The 14,693-nt window shown below is 58.6% G+C and overlaps 1 protein-coding gene across 3 annotated transcripts; it reads right to left on the bottom strand.

The window, feature by feature from the left end:
* Positions 1–6,847: 6,847 nt before the first annotated feature.
* On the bottom strand, positions 6,848–14,597 carry DLK1 (delta like non-canonical Notch ligand 1). Of its 3 annotated transcripts, none has more exons than XM_058740281.1 (6): positions 14,346–14,597; positions 12,968–13,031; positions 12,329–12,459; positions 9,390–9,531; positions 7,533–7,812; positions 6,848–7,313 (listed from the first exon to the last, which is right to left on the bottom strand). In XM_058740281.1, exons 1-6 carry the CDS (start codon positions 14,410–14,412, stop codon positions 7,065–7,067), a joined length of 933 nt encoding a protein of 310 aa, XP_058596264.1. In that variant the 5' UTR covers positions 14,413–14,597; the 3' UTR covers positions 6,848–7,064. The 3 variants fall into 3 exon arrangements, with proteins under 3 accessions (XP_058596264.1, XP_058596266.1, XP_058596263.1); XM_058740283.1 differs by having other exon boundaries at positions 6,848–7,307; positions 14,346–14,596; XM_058740280.1 differs by having other exon boundaries at positions 6,848–7,812.
* Positions 14,598–14,693: the final 96 nt, after the last annotated feature.

Raw genomic sequence — 14,693 nt, 5'->3', positions numbered from 1 at the left:
CATGGTGACTACAGGTAACAACACTGCTGTACGTTTGAAAGTCACCTGGAGAGTAGATCTTAAATGCTGTCCCCACAACAACAGCAAAATGGTCATTATGGGAAGTGAAGGATGTGCTGACTAACCTCACTGTGGTAATGACTTTGCAACGAACTCTTTGGGGCCAAATAGTCCTTGGTCGCGGGGACTGCCTCGCCTTGTAGGCTGCTTAGCCTCCCCGGTGTCCACCCACTAGGTGCCAGTAACCCCCGTCCAGGTTTGACAATGAAAAAAGTCTCCAAACATTGCCAAACGTGTCCCGAGGGACAAAGTTGTCCTCCGGGAAGCACTTTGAACTAGTTCGTCTCCTGTCTCCGTTTCCACATTTGTCAACAAGGAGGTGGGGCTGAAGATTAGATTCCTACCACACGGCCCTTCGTGCAGACATCTGTCTGTTCCCCTGTTCAGAAAACCAGGGCTCTGTGCACGACACGCCATTTTTATTCGTGTGGCTTTCGGTTTTCATACCTGATGGTGCAACTTGCCCCTTCACGGTTTCTTCTTCTGGTTTTCTTACCCCTTCACTCTTTTCAGATCAACTTTAGGACCCGTAGTGTCGAGGGATCTACCGCCAATAAGTAGCATTAAACTTATACGTTAATTTTGGGGAGTAATTAGCATCCTTATAACATCGGGGTCTTACATCATTATATGTTTTGAACGTGTTATTGGTATTCAGGCTTTTCTTTTTTTTTTTTTAATTTTTTTTTCAATGTTTTTTATTTATTTTTGGGACAGAGAGACACAGAGCATGAACGGGGGAGGGGCAGAGAGAGAGGGAGACACAGAATTGGAAACAGGCTCCAGGCTCCGAGCTGTCAGCACAGAGCCCGACGCGGGGCTCGAACTCACAGACGCGAGATCGTGACCTGGCTGAAGTCGGCCGCTTAACCGACTGCGCCACCCAGGCGCCCCCAGGCTTTTCTATATGTAGGGTCACCTTCAGGTCATTCTCTTGCGTTTTCGTGGCAGACATGAATATCATCTTTAATAATCATTTAATCTAGGGGCACCTGGGTGCCTCAGTCAAGCGTCTGACTCTTGATCTCAAGGTCGTGAGTCCAAGCCCCGCATTGAGCTCTGGGCTGGGTATAAAGCCTACTTAAAAAAAAAATCATCATCATTATTTAATCTACTTTCCAATAGTAATACCTCAATTTTTGTTTGTTTGTTTTGCTTGTCTATCACATTGGCCAGAAGTTCTAGAACAATAGTGGTAGGAACTGCTGTCCTCATCGGCTTGCTGTGGACTGAATTGTGTCCCCCCAACTCCCCCACCAGAATTCATGTGTTGACGCTTAAGCCCCCAGTGTCCCGAGGTCCCTGTAGTTGGGGCCTTTGGGAGGTAATTAGCTCCGTGAGGGTCCTCAGGACGGGATTAGTGTCCTTGTAAGAAGACACCAGAGAGGTCGCGTTCTGTCCCTCTCTCTGCCGCGTGAGGACGGAAGATGACAGCCATCTGGAAGCCACGGAGAGGGCCTTCGCTAGAACCCAACCACCCCAGAACAAATAAGTGTCTGTTGTGTGAGCCCCAGGTCTACGGGATTTTGCTCTGGTTGTCCGAGCCGACCGTGACGCTTCTCCTTTGCAGAGGAGGAAGTGAAAATGCAGGCGGTTAGAAGGCTCAAGGTCAGAGCCACACAGAAAGCCAGGCCTCTACGAGTCTACAGCCAGAGCCCTCAACTGCTGTATAAAGCACGGCCTTACCTGCCTTCGACTTTAATCATCAGTGGGATACTACACATTGTTTAAGACAGACATCCTTTGTGACATTAAGGATATATGTCCTTTTTTCCTAGTTGCTTAGATTAAAAAAAAAAAAAAATCAGGAAAGTATTTTATCCAATTCCTTTTAGCACCGATTCCCTTGAATTGGTATCATATGTATATATTTTTTCTTTTGATCTAGTTTTGGGCTGAAATTTCGTCCAGTCTTATGTTTGCACCTTCACCGTGGTCATGGCACAGCCACATCCGGGGCCAAACACACTTCAAAGCGGAGCCCCTGGCAGTTGCGAATTAGCTGGGAGCTCCCGACCCCCCCCCCCGGGACCCACCGACTGGGGTGGCTGGGTCTTTACCTCCTCCCGCCTGTGAACTACTGAGGGTCTTGGGTGGGAGGTGTGGGCGAATGCTTTCTTCTTCAGCAGTGGGAGAGAGTGGCTAGAGGCCAGAAAGCCACAGGGCCTGACATCAGACGCATGGGCTTAGCGGTCGTCCCCTCGCCCGTGGCTTGTGGTGGAACCCAGCTCCTACCTGGAGCCGCCCTGCCGGCTGCTCTGGGCTGGGGGCTCGGCCTCTCTCCATCCTCTGTTCAGCTGTGCCCCCGCCTCACTGTCCTCCAGGAAGCTTCCAGTCACCTGCTGCCCACAAGTCTCCTTGCACTTGGGAGTCCATGGGGATCTTCCTCGGCTGGCTCTGCACTCGGGGCACCGCGCAGGGACCTCTTGCAGCCACAGTCACCCACACTCACCCCACCTGCCCCGCTTCTGGGCCTTCGCCGTTCTTGGGCCCTCCTCACTCCCTACCTCCACAGCACTCAGTCCAGACTCCCCTTTTCAGCCATGCTTCGCCCCTGCTGTCACAGCTCGCAGCTCATGGGCCTGGGATCTTCTGTCTGGGTTTCTCTGCCAAGTCACCTGGCTGACCCGGGGGGGCGGCTAACGGGACTAAGGGGATCTGCCGTTGCTTTGTGCCTCCCAGGCCCCTCCAGGGTTCGCTGCCTATGAATACATTTACTAAGAGTAAATGACATTTGCTTTCCCAGAAAATGCTCTGCTTGGTCATGATTTTTTTTTCTTAAATCATTGCCTGTTTTTGATTTGTTATTTTCCTGAGGATTTTTGTCTCTCTATTCAGAGTAAGGACAGTGACTTTCCTTTCCTTCCATTCCCTCTGGCAGGTTTCTCCTGGCCTTGAAAAAGAATCGAAAAGTCTTCCCCTTCTCTTTTTCATGGCTCCAGAACCGTGTCTCTGCCTGGGCACCTCCTGTTCAGTCAAAGGGTCAAATGTTGGGGACCTGAAGTCAGGTAACTGACAGCTGGCCCACCTGGGGGGTCTTGTCCCAGGTGATCGGTCTGTTCCCGATCACATTTTGTTAATAGATGTTTTCCCGGAAAATTCATCCCTTTCTTAGAAGTTTCTACATCTGTTACCTCAACCTTATTCTCTTGTTTTCTTACAGTTTTCGGAACAGCATCCATCTCTGAGGTGTACCCCCTGTCTGTCCCTCTTGTGTGTCCCTGGCCTTAATGGGAACCCCCCCACCCCCCCCCCCCCACACACACACACCAGCTGAGAGCAGAGCACCACAGAGCTGAGCGGGGAGGTGTCTCGGGGACACCCGGGTCCTGGCTGGACAGCTGGGTGGGCAGTGGCAGTGTCCTGGCCGAGGACAGCCCTGGAGAGGAAGGGCAGGCAGTGGAAGGAAGTGGGGAGGGGACCCTGCCCCAGGGCCACCTCCTGGGCCAGCAGGGATCAAGGACTGGGCCGCAGCTCCTGTGTCCGGGGGGAGGGGTCCGGCTGGCCCCTCTCGGGTGGGTGGTCAGGCACGTGCATTGCCCACACGACATGGGGACTCAAAGGGGTGGCTGTACTGAGCTGAGGGTGTAAACCCGTGGCCTGAGGCCAGGCCTGGAAGAGAGGCAAGTCCCCCTATCCCCGTGCGGGGCCTAAGTCAGCAGTATACATGGGGCTCCTAGACTGATGTGCCGACTTTTGGAAGCTCCAAGTGCCCCTCAGTATCAAACAAAATCTGTTCTGCTCCCTCACCTGGGCGATTCTACCTTCACTGAGTTCTGGAAGGGCCAGAACAGGGTGGCATTCTCAAACCCCCGGGGGTTCTGGGCCAGGACCCGGTGCGTAGTGGGAGAGCTGGCCCTCCCCCCGCACCCCCCCCCCCCGGCGTGCTCAAGCATGGAACCCTGGGCCCCTCACCCCCTCTCCCTGGAGCTCCAGCCCCAGCCACCCCACCCACAAACAGCCACCGTTGGGAACAGATGCAGGGGAGAGGCCCGCGCAGGCCCTCGGGGTGGGGCCGACAGGGCCGGAAATTCCCACGCTCCAAGCACCCAGAGAGAGTGTATCTGGAAGGGGCTGGATGGGCTCATCCCTCAGCCCGTAGGTCTCCTGGCCACGTGGGAAGGGCTGGATAGGGCCAGAGCCGGTGCCCTCCCAAACCTAGGCCCCTGACCCCTCTTGCTCGGGGCTAAGGCCACCAGTGGGCAGGGACAGCCAGAGCCGGGCGCACAACAAATCAAAGAAACACACCAATAGCCCTTGGGTTTTGTTTATTTTTCAATAAACAAAATTTTTTGCTTGCCTGGTTAGTAAACGGAAAAGCTAAAAAGAGCGCCGTTGACATTTTTGAAATTTTTTGGTGACAGAAAGATCGTTACGCCTCCTCCTCTCTCAATTTTGGGACCGAATTGGTGATTATGTCTCAGACCGCTGTCTTTGAGCTTCTCCGTTTGTTTCGTAAACTACACACTACTCCAAACACACGCGAGGTGTGGATGGGCAGTCAGGGATCCCGACACTCTCAGCAGAATCTGGTTACCCCATAGAGGATGGAATGGACCATTTCTGCACGACGTGAAGACCCTGTCGAGGCTGCGGACACTGTTCTGATTTCGCGGGACGTGTGCGAGTGGGCGCTGTGGAATTTGGGTGGGGTGGCCTCATCGTGCGCTGGTAATAGATAATTTGTCTCGTGGGAAGGTAAGATGGTCAGGCCCTAAGGGAGGCGTCTGTTCAGGACTCTCCGCTCCCACGGCATTTTACCTGCACTGCTGGGCTTCCTGGGGACACGGGTGTGTCCGCTCCCCCCCCGACGGCCCCTCATCCTGCGTGCCGCACAGCTCCCCGAACACTGCCTTGCACGCAGCAGGTGTCCGAAATGCTTCCTGATCAAATGGCTGGTGGACGAGTCGGTGAATCGATGAGGAGCTGGTCGAGGACAGCGGGATACGTTCCCTCGACCCCCGGGAAGGGGGGACGGGCCGTCCTCGACAGCACGGAGATGGGAAGAGTGGAACAGAGAATTGGATCGCTGGGGCCAATCTCAGAATCTCGTGTGTGGGGGAACTGGATCAGAACAGTTAGCAGACTCGGTCAAGGTCTCACGCGAGAGAGGCCAGGCGGGGTGCCAGACGCCCGCCTGACGCATGCCAACGGTTCTTTTTTTTTTTGTCTTTTTCAATTTTTTATGTCTGAAAACGAACTCGAGATGGGATGAGGTGATACGTGAATGACGTGGGGCTGGAGGGAAGTGGGGTGAGGGCGATCGGAGTCCGGGGCGGGGGGGGGGGGGTGGGAGGGGAGGGCAGGGGCTCGGGGACTGGGGGCAACGGGGCCAGCGGCTTGGCTGGGCCGTGGGCAGCTGGGGGGCGTGGCCAGGGATGTGACAGTGAGCGGTGGCTGACGGTGATGTCGATGGCTATGTGATGACGGCGCGAGTCTATGCGTGTGGGGTGAACTGAATGATCAGGAAGATGGTGAGGATAATGTAGCAATTACGTACTTGCAGCTAGGTAAACACAGCAAGTAATAATCAAGCTAAGAGTATATAGCTTCCTATCCAAGTAATTTAAGAAGCAAAATATTTCTCACTGGTACCCAAGGGCTGTTTAGCTGCCCGACCCTAAGGGCCGGAAAGCTAAACAGAGCTCTGTCCCGTTTCTTTCTATTTTTGCAAAAAAAATAGATGCTCTTTTTAATAAAAAAGAAGTCAAATTTATAATTCAGAAGCTGGCTAGGTCTTTCAGGATCTGAGGGTTGTTAACTCAGCAACACAAAGTAAACCCATAGCTGTGTAGACCAGGTCTGGTACCTTTGGCCACAGAACTAGAAAACGCCCCACAAGCAACAATTTCCACTAAACTCTGTGAAAACCTCGGTGAGGGCGGTGTTGCTGCTCAGATTTTGCCAGGGGCACTTGCGGTTAGAGGTGCATTTAAATTTCGAGGGACTATCTAATCTACGGGGTAGGAGACAAGGTAAAGTGCTGGGAATCTGGGAGGGTGGGGGCTGCCCAAGTGGCAACTCCAGACCACACTTTGTGACTCAAAGGGGGCCACTCGTTTCCAGACGGAAAGCGGGCCAGGAGGCACCCCCCCACCTCCATTTCGAGAAAGGCAGTTGCGATCAATCTCAGTACGTCAAGTTTGCATCCAGGATAGGCCAAAACCTGTGGATCCTGGGATGAGACTTAAGTCCTCATCAGATCCTAATTTCTCGGGTCAGGAACTGTTTTGGTTCGTACCCCTTCGTTCTTAATTCAGAGTTTTAGAGCCAGAGAGAATTTGGATGGTCACTGCGTTCAAGCCCCTCCCTCGAGAGGGGCCGAAGTCGGGCCCGGGGTGGGGACGGGTTGCGGTCGGGGCGGGGGGAGCTCGCCAAGGATCACACAGCGAGTTAGTGGCAGGGCTGGGAGGGGGTCCTGGCCCCCTCCCTCCCCCCAGCAGCCGACCCCGGGGCTCTCTCTCTGTCTGACACACGGCCGCTGCACTCCGCAAAATCTCAAATCAATCAGAAAGATCTAAGCGTTGCGGTTGTTGGACTTGATGTGAGTGCACGTTGGATGTGGCGTGTGAACATTAACGAACGAAAGAGATTTTTGCCTTTATCACAGTGAGTGGTCATGCACGGCACTCGTAATGGTTTCACGAGGACTGTGGCCGAGTCCCCTCCCGGAGAGAGAGGGGCGTCGGCACCCAGCCCCGGCTCTGTTGCCTTGTTTTTTTTTGGTCTTTTTGATTTTACGTTAAGTTTAGAGTTTAGAATAACATACTTAATTTCGTTTTACTCGTTTAAAGATGAAACTCGTGTTATTATTTTTCGATCATGCATTAAGAGAGAGAAAGAGGGTTCTTTTTGTCACACGGCAACACAAAGGTAATATACGGAAGCATAGCGTTCACCAGATTCGACACAGAATATAGCAAACTCCACCACAAAGATGAGAACAGACCGCATATAGTGAGCTCTGCGGGACCCCGCGAATACAGAGGGGCCGGTGGGGATGCTTAGATGTCGTCTTCGCCCGCCTCCTTGCTGAAGGTGGTCATGTCGATCTTCTCGGGGAAGATGATGTTGACGGCCAGGTCTTCCCCGCTGTTGTACTGCAGGAGCACGTTCCTCTTCTTGCGAAGTATGCGGTTGTAGCGCAGGTTGGACACCCAGGCCTCGCACTTGTTGAGGAAAACGATTCCCACGGTGCCCAGCACCACCAGACTGGTCAGCACGCCCAGGACGGTGAAGCAGATGGCCTGGCCCTCGGAGAGGAGGGGAGCACTCTTGTTGAGTTCCTTCATGGACACCTTGAGGATGCGGTGCTCCGGCTGCGGCACTGGCAGCTCGTGCACCCCGGGGGTCAGGCGGTAGGTCAGCCCGTGCCCGCCGGGCAGACGGGTGACCTGCTGGGGGCCTAGCGCGCGCTTCCTGCCACAGGTGGGGCCCGTGAACTCGGGCTTGCACAGACACTCGTACCTCACCTGGGTGTGCTGCAGGCAGGTGCCCCCGTTGAGGCACGGGTCGGTGCCGCAGTTGCCCACGGGGCGGCTGCACGTCTTGTCCATGAAGCCGGCGGGGCAGCGGCAGCGGAAGTCGCCCCCGATGTCGGTGCAGATGCCTTGGTTCTCGCACGGGTTGGGGGTGCAGCTGTTGGCCACGATCTCGCAGAAATTGCCTGAGAAGCCAGGGGGGCACAGGCAGGAGGCATGGGAGGCCCGGCCCTCATCATCCACGCAGGTGCCTCCGTGCTGGCAGGGGGACCTGCGACACAACAGGGGGACACGGTAAAGGGCCCTCGGGGGCTGGCCTAGGACGGAGGTGCCCAGGGAGGCGCCGGGTGCCGCGGCCCCTGTCCGCGAGGGGCTCACGGGCCGTCCGGGGCGGACGCACGCACGCCTGACCTCCGGAGCCGATGCCCGTCTCCTCTCCCACCTCTTAAGTCATCTCTCCGACCAGAGGCCTGGTGGTTAGTCACTGGTGGACGGGTGGGGAAACTGAGGCTGAGAGAGGCAAAGTTAGTGATGACCCAGGGCTGGAGGGAGCCCCCTCCCTGAGCTCCACCCCTCCCCCGGGGGCCGCTGGGCAGAGCAGAGCCTGCCCCCCCCCCCCAGGTCCCCTCACCACATGGCCCCCGCCTTATAGAGCCTGCGTACTATTGTACTGGAGACCCTCAGGGACACTCAGAGTGAAAGAAACGCCCGGGCTGTCTCTGCCGGCCCGGCCGGGTGCCTGTGCCCGGCTGTTTAACAGTGGTCCATTCACCCAAGTGCGGCTTCCAGACCGAAACTGTTTGCTCAAAGCAGAGCACAGGAGCATTTAACGTAAGTGCTTTTAAACGAGCAGACCCTTTGTCATCTGATAAATGCCAGAACCCAGGGAAGAAAGGGGCTCTAAGCACGAGAAATCGGCATCGCTGCTTCAGGGGGTGAAGGCTGCCTAGGAGCTGGGCTCTGGAGGGACTTCAAGGACCTCGGGTCCTATTTTGACAGTCTGGTTCGAGTTGGTGGGAGAGAAAAAGCAAAACGTTTTAAAGGTCTCGCTCTGTATTCTCCCTTCCCGCTCAAAAGCAGACGTGGACGTCGGTTGTGACCCCCTCTCCTCCGACCCTCTCTGAACACTGATCTTTGGATGCTACAAAAATGCCTGTTTGTGGCCTCGAGGGCTCCAGGATTCCCCACGCCCTCCCTGGAATGCCCAGTCAAGATAAGCTGGTTCTGTACTCTAGCTTCTATATCCTCTGCCCCCCAGCTCGATCCCCACCCCCCGGCTCAGGCCCAAGACCCGCTCTGTTTGCATTCTTGCAACGGCCTGAGCCCCGCCTAAGCCCCAGCTGAGGGCCGGGTGGGCTCCGTGGAGCTAAACAGATAAGGGCCGGAAGTGCTTTGCTGCTTTGCAGAAGTGTCCCTTCTGACTGCCGTGCCCACGGCCCTGAAAGTCCCAGAGCCTCTGCTCCGATGCGGGTCGCTAAGAGCTGGACCCGCCCCCCCCACCCTCATGGCTAGTCCTCCCCGCCCACCCCGCTGGCCAAAGCCCCCCTCTCCGACTCCGCAGCCGGGTCTGCCCTCACGCACACACACGGGGACTTGGGGGCATCCTAGGGAGGGGGAAATCACCTTGGGGGGGTCACTTCAGAAATTACGGAGATCACACACAGCCCCGCAAGCACCCTGATCTGGGGCGCCCCCCTCCCCCAGCCGTGGGGCTGAGGGACAGGCACTTACTTGGCCTTTTGTCAGGTGACAGGTCCAACTGGGCTAGGCTGAAAGGGTCTTTGGGGGTGTGATGCAGGAATCAAAGCAGCATTCATCGGATCACACAGAGTGAGGAAGAATATTTACCCATTGATCACACAGGGCCCATCCTTCTCCTGACAGTCCTTTCCCGAGAACCCAGGGGCACAGGAGCACTCGTAGTGGCCGCTCTCGAGGTTGACGCAGGTTCCGTTGTTAGCGCAGGGGGTCGAGGCGCAAGCCCGGACATCTGGGGGACGGGGAGAGAAAAGCGGACTTTGTGACCCACCCCCTCCCCCAGGGAGGAGGGGGAGGGGACAGGCTGGAAGAAGAGCTTTCTGGGTGGGGGCAGGGACAGAGCCCTCCAGCCGGTCAAGCGGGGACCCCAAGCGAGCCGCCCAGATGTCTCTGTTTGTGGCCACTCACTGCCAGCGGTCACCGAATGGAGTCCTGAGCAAGAGCACGTAGCGACCCCCCAAAACTCTGCCGTAGGCAAGCAGCTCAGGGGGGTGCTGAAGGGGCTCCCTCCCTCCTGTCAGGTCACAGACACAGAAAGTCACGGCCGCTCACTGATCCTCAACCCGGGAAAGCCGTCCCCCTGTCCTGGCACCAGCTCACCCGCTCGGTCCAGGAGGGTGACCTTTACCGCAGACCCCTTCCCTCCCCCAAAACGGCGTGTGCCAGGCCCAGGCTCCTCCCCCAGATGAGTTTTCAGCCTCTCCTGGTCCGGGGGGGGGGGGGGTGGGGGGGGGTGGGGGGGTGGTGTCCCTGCCAGTCAGGGCAATCGTGCGGCCCAGCTGTTAGAAACACCAGCTGTCCTTCATCACAGAGGGGCGGGGGGGGAAATCGAGACATGTGAGGACTCCTGTCGGGAATCGAGAAACCCGATTCAGCCCCACCACTGCCTCTGCCTCCCGGTGGTCGCTCTTTCCGAGCTCAGGATCTGAACGAAGGGGCCTGCGATAAAAAGGCTGTATCTTTTGAAGGCAGCAAAATCAGAAGTACTGAGTGCTCTCCTGTCCGTGTGGGTTTCCATGAACACTGCTACATTTCACCGCCTTTTTCCACCTCCTGTCATGCACACTTCATTATGCGGGGCTCAGCAAGCCAGGGACAGCTGAACAAAGGGGCCTGGGCCAGGGGCTCTCCGCTGACGGAGACCCCAGCCCCCAGGCAGGGCCGCGAGGGACCTTTTCTATGCCTGGCTCCAGCCGGGCTCAGGGTTCCGCTCCTCCCCGCTCTGTGCCTCACTTTCCCCACGTACAAAAGGAGGGGCTCGCCCTGGCCAGTCCCCGGGGGCCCTTCGAGCTTTGGGCTCCTACATCTGCCAAATCCAAAGCCGGGGACAGCCAGAGACCCGGCAGCTTAAGGCCGAATGGGTGGGGGTCCCCAACGCTGAGGCCACACACACGCGGATTCGTTCTGTCTTTTAAAGAGACCCGCACCCCTCGTGGAGGGAAGATGGCAATCCATCCATAAGGGAAAGCCTGTATGCCATGCCGACGGCCTATCCAGAGCCGTGAGGCGTCCCCTGTGAGCCCGGCTTGGTGTAAGGAAACGTAAAGAGGTTTTATCATTATGGGAAGGTTCTAGCAGGTGAGGCCTCAGCAACGGGCTCCCAGTCCTGGGCTCCCAGCAACCCTGTCACTGGGCATCTTAAATTTAAGCTCAAGACTTGCCGACCACCCCCCTCGTCCCCCCACAGCATCTAGCCTCATGCACAGAGGATGAGCCCACCTCTTCCCAATTCCCAGGCCTCCGGCCCAAAAGGAGGGTAGATGAAGCCGAGGCAAGAAGAGAGATGCCAGGGGCAGGGGGCGGGGGGGGGGGGGAGGGGGGGGCTGGTTTCTGTCTGGGGCGGCAGCTGCGGCCTTGACAGCCTCAGAGACAGAGACGGGTTGGGGAAAAGGGGAACGGGGGGGGGGGGGGGACAATTATCCGGAGGGCTATTTCCTCTGGACCCAGCGTCCCAAGCTGAGAGGCTTTGTCAACCCAGTGGGGAGGGGACATTTTGTCTGGAAAACTCCATGGGAGGCAATCCCGAACCAGACACCGAAGAGCGTGGGCTCTGGGCGAAAAGCCCTGATCCCAAGTGGTAGCTTTTTCGGGCGGGGGGAGACCCTCTGGGTCACGAGGCAGCCCAGAGGGTGCCGTGGAGGGGGAGCAGAGCTGTGGAGCGTGAGTCAGCTGCGGAGAAAATCTCGCACCGTCTGGCGGTGCGGGGGGGCGGGGGGGGTGCTTTAAGGACCTGAGGCTGTGGTGGGGGCTCAATTAGGAAAGCAGAGCGCCTCGGCTATGACGCAGCGGCGGTCAAACACGCTCTCGAATTTTCCTTAAGGGAGGGGATTAGAAGCGGCCACAGATGAGAAGTAGCCCATTCCTGGGGCCAGGGGAAGGGATTTTCGCTGGCTTTTCTCCCGATAACCTCTCACGCATCCCTAAGCAGAGCCTTTTACCTCCTCGAGCCTCGACTTCCCTCTCGCTACCCCTGGTCTCTGCTAACGTTGAGGACCGAGGGACAGAGGCCCCGGGGCAGCCACCCACTCTGCCGGGAGTTCTTTTCAGGACTTGAGCTTGCCCCGGCTTCAGGGCCCCTTCTGCCAAACGAGAATGGACTCAGATGGACATTTTGCAGCCTGAAAACGTAGTGGCAACCAGCTCTCAGTTGCTCAGGGTAACGGAGGACAGAGATTTCCTTACCCTCTCTGAGTTCTAGTGACCCAGACAGGTTGCCCAGGTCTCCACCCTCTGAGCTTTGTGTGGCCTGTGCTGATTGTGTGACTCTTTACTCAACAGGCAGATCCCCCACAGCCCTCCTCCCCAAAGTGCTTTCTCTGGGTGCTGGTGCTGTGCCGAGGAGAACAAAACTGAGTCCCTACCTTCTAGGAGGTTCCAAGTACCAGGGGGTAGTGTATCAACACACCATTACCATACAGAGCCCTGAGTGTGTGGGAATAAGGCAGGAGGGGGAGGGGAGGCAGTTGGGAGGAGGCAGCTGGGGGCGGGGGGCAGGGATGGGGGTGGGGCGGGCAGGGGGACATGCCAACCTATGTCACAGAGCTTCCCATTCCAGCCGTCGTCACAAACGCACTGCCAGGGTTCCACGCAGAGTCCATTAACGCAGCCGGGAAAGGTCACACATTGGTCGCACAGGGGACCCTGCCAGCCAGGCTGGCACCTGCGGTGGGGGGGGGGGGTTTGGAGGAGAAAGATGGGGACATATGAAGGGGGGCAGGGGTGGAGGGGGCGCCCAGGCTGCTTTCTGTGGAGCCAAGATCCCCTGGGGGTCTTTGCACAGTGCCAGGCCAGCGGGTCGCAGGAAGCAAACACCAGACACCTGAACGGACAACTTAAACAGAGGACCAGACGGAGGGGTCCCCAAGAGCCCGGCAGAGCGCTGCATTTTGCCGCAGTGGCCTGCAGTGGGCTCACCCTGCAAGGGGTTCTCCCAACACCCCACTTCTGAGACAGCAGACAGGAGCTGTGGCTGTCCCCCCCTCCCCATCCTCCAGCCCTCTGCCTTCTTCTCCCCCTCGCTACCCTCCCACCAGTTTCCTGCGGGGGCGAGGAGGCTGTTTGCTGCAGCCCAGCGGCCAAGCCCCCACCCCTTTTCTGCCTGACACCATGATTCCCCAGGATTCTGCCCTGACCTCCTACAGGCTGCCTCTGGGGAGCCACCCCATTACCTGCAAACATTGTCATCCTCGCAGAACCCATTTTGGGGGTGGCAGGCCGGGAAGCACTCAGCTCCTGAGGCACAAGAAAGGTTACACCATTCACCCCACAAGGCCCCAGAGGCCAGGGCAAAGCCCCATGTTCGCCCAAAGGGCCCAAGGCCTCCCTGGAGGGAGCCAGAGACCCTCTGCGGTCCCACCAGCCTCGCACACAGTAGGCGCTTCACGTCAGGCCACTCAGAAAAAAAAAATCTGCCACGTTCCTGGTGACAGGGTGATCACAGGACACTGCCTAGTTCTCAGGAGCAGGTCAGACACCTAAATTCCTCCCCCGCCTCAAAATCATGAAACCTCAAACGCTAAACACAGGGCTGGGGAGACAGTGAGTAGAGACATTCGACCCCTGGGCACTCAGCCAAACCCTCACTTTTGCAAAGTGAGCTAAAATGGGGAGCAGATTCTGAGGCATCCGGCTTTGGAAAAGGCCAGACAGGTTCACCTGGCAGCCCGGCAGGTAAGGCATCCTGATCGTGTGAAAGGTTTAATCCCCGTTAAACCAGGCACGCAAGTCAAATCCCCCCAATCTCCCTCCCCCAGACTCGTCATATTTAAAAGACGCAAGGATTTTTGCAAAGCAGATTTCTGCAATTCTGACACTGTTTAGACATCCGGACACTTTCGTAGGCGCCTACTGTGTGCATTTCCTTCGTCTAGCTCCCCAGCTTTCCAGACAGCCCCCCCACCACGAGCACTGGTGCAGTGGGGGCGGGGGGCACTGCGGGAAGGGGCAACTCTCTCCCTGTCAGAGACAGATGGCCGCCGCAGACTGAAGTGTCGCAGCCCCTCACCTAAGAGAAACGCCACGCGGGAGGGGCTCGCGCCGGGCGCCTCGGTGGGAATTTGGGGCTGCGACGGCCAAGCCACCCCCCCCCGGCTGTCCCCACAGACCTGGTCCCGAACGCGCACGCGACACCCCAAAGTTGCACCCCAGAGCATTTCCACACAGGGCTCCCGATCATCACCTCGTTTCTCCATACCTCCTCTCTCTGCGCACCGACACCCCTGCGAGCGCCACTTCTGCGGGGCGGGAAGGGGCTGCGGCGGCGGCGGCGGCGGCGGGGGAGGGGGGGGCGGGGGTCCCACACCTCCCCCTGCCCCCGGGACCCCGGGGCGAGGCTTGGCATGCGAGGCTGGCGGGGAGGGCGAGGCGGCACCGCGCGGGGCTTAGGGTTAGGCGGGACGGGCCGGAGTCGGGGCGCACGGGACGGGGCGCGCGGGGCACCGGGCGGCCGGGGTGGGGGGAGCAGAGGTGGCGTCGCAGGCTTCCCCGGAGGGGGCGCGAGCCGGGCCGCCGCGGCGTGGGGGGTGGGGGTGGGGTGGGGGGGCTCACCATGGACACTGTGGCCGAAGGCCAGCAGGAGCAAGAGGACGGGCAGGAGGGCTGCGGTCGCGGTCATCGCGGGGCGGCCGGGGTCGCGGTCCCGGGAGCGGCGCGGGCGCGGGTCCGGCTCCGGGCGCCGCGCTGGGCTTCTGGTTGCGGACGCGGAAGGGGGCGCGGGCGCGCGGCGAGGGGAAAGCCAGGGCTGCACCGGGCTGCGCGCTGCGCTCTCCGCTGCCGCCGCCGAGCTGCCGCCGCCGCCGCGCGCGCCGCCCTTTTCGTACCGCCGCCCCCCCGCGGCCCCCGCCCCCCGCCCCCGCCTCCGCGCGCACGGGGCCGGCGCCGGCCAGTCCCGGTGAC

Source organism: Neofelis nebulosa, chromosome 7 (genome assembly GCF_028018385.1).
Source record: "Neofelis nebulosa isolate mNeoNeb1 chromosome 7, mNeoNeb1.pri, whole genome shotgun sequence".
Classification (NCBI taxonomy): Eukaryota; Metazoa; Chordata; class Mammalia; order Carnivora; family Felidae; genus Neofelis; species Neofelis nebulosa.
This window is presented reverse-complemented; position numbering and strand designations above follow the sequence as displayed.

Excerpts from the sequence above, each read along its gene's own strand:
- DLK1 (XM_058740280.1), bottom strand. The coding sequence starts at position 14,412 with ATGACCGCGACCGCAGCCCTCCTGCCCGTCCTCTTGCTCCTGCTGGCC. Across the intron at positions 9,532-12,328 it reads TGGGAAGCTCTGTGACATAG|ATGTCCGGGCTTGCGCCTCG; the intron begins GTTGGCATGTCC and ends CCCGTCCCCCAG. Across the intron at positions 7,813-9,389 it reads GGGCCCTGTGTGATCAATGG|GTCCCCCTGCCAGCACGGAG; the intron begins GTAAATATTCTT and ends GTTGTGTCGCAG.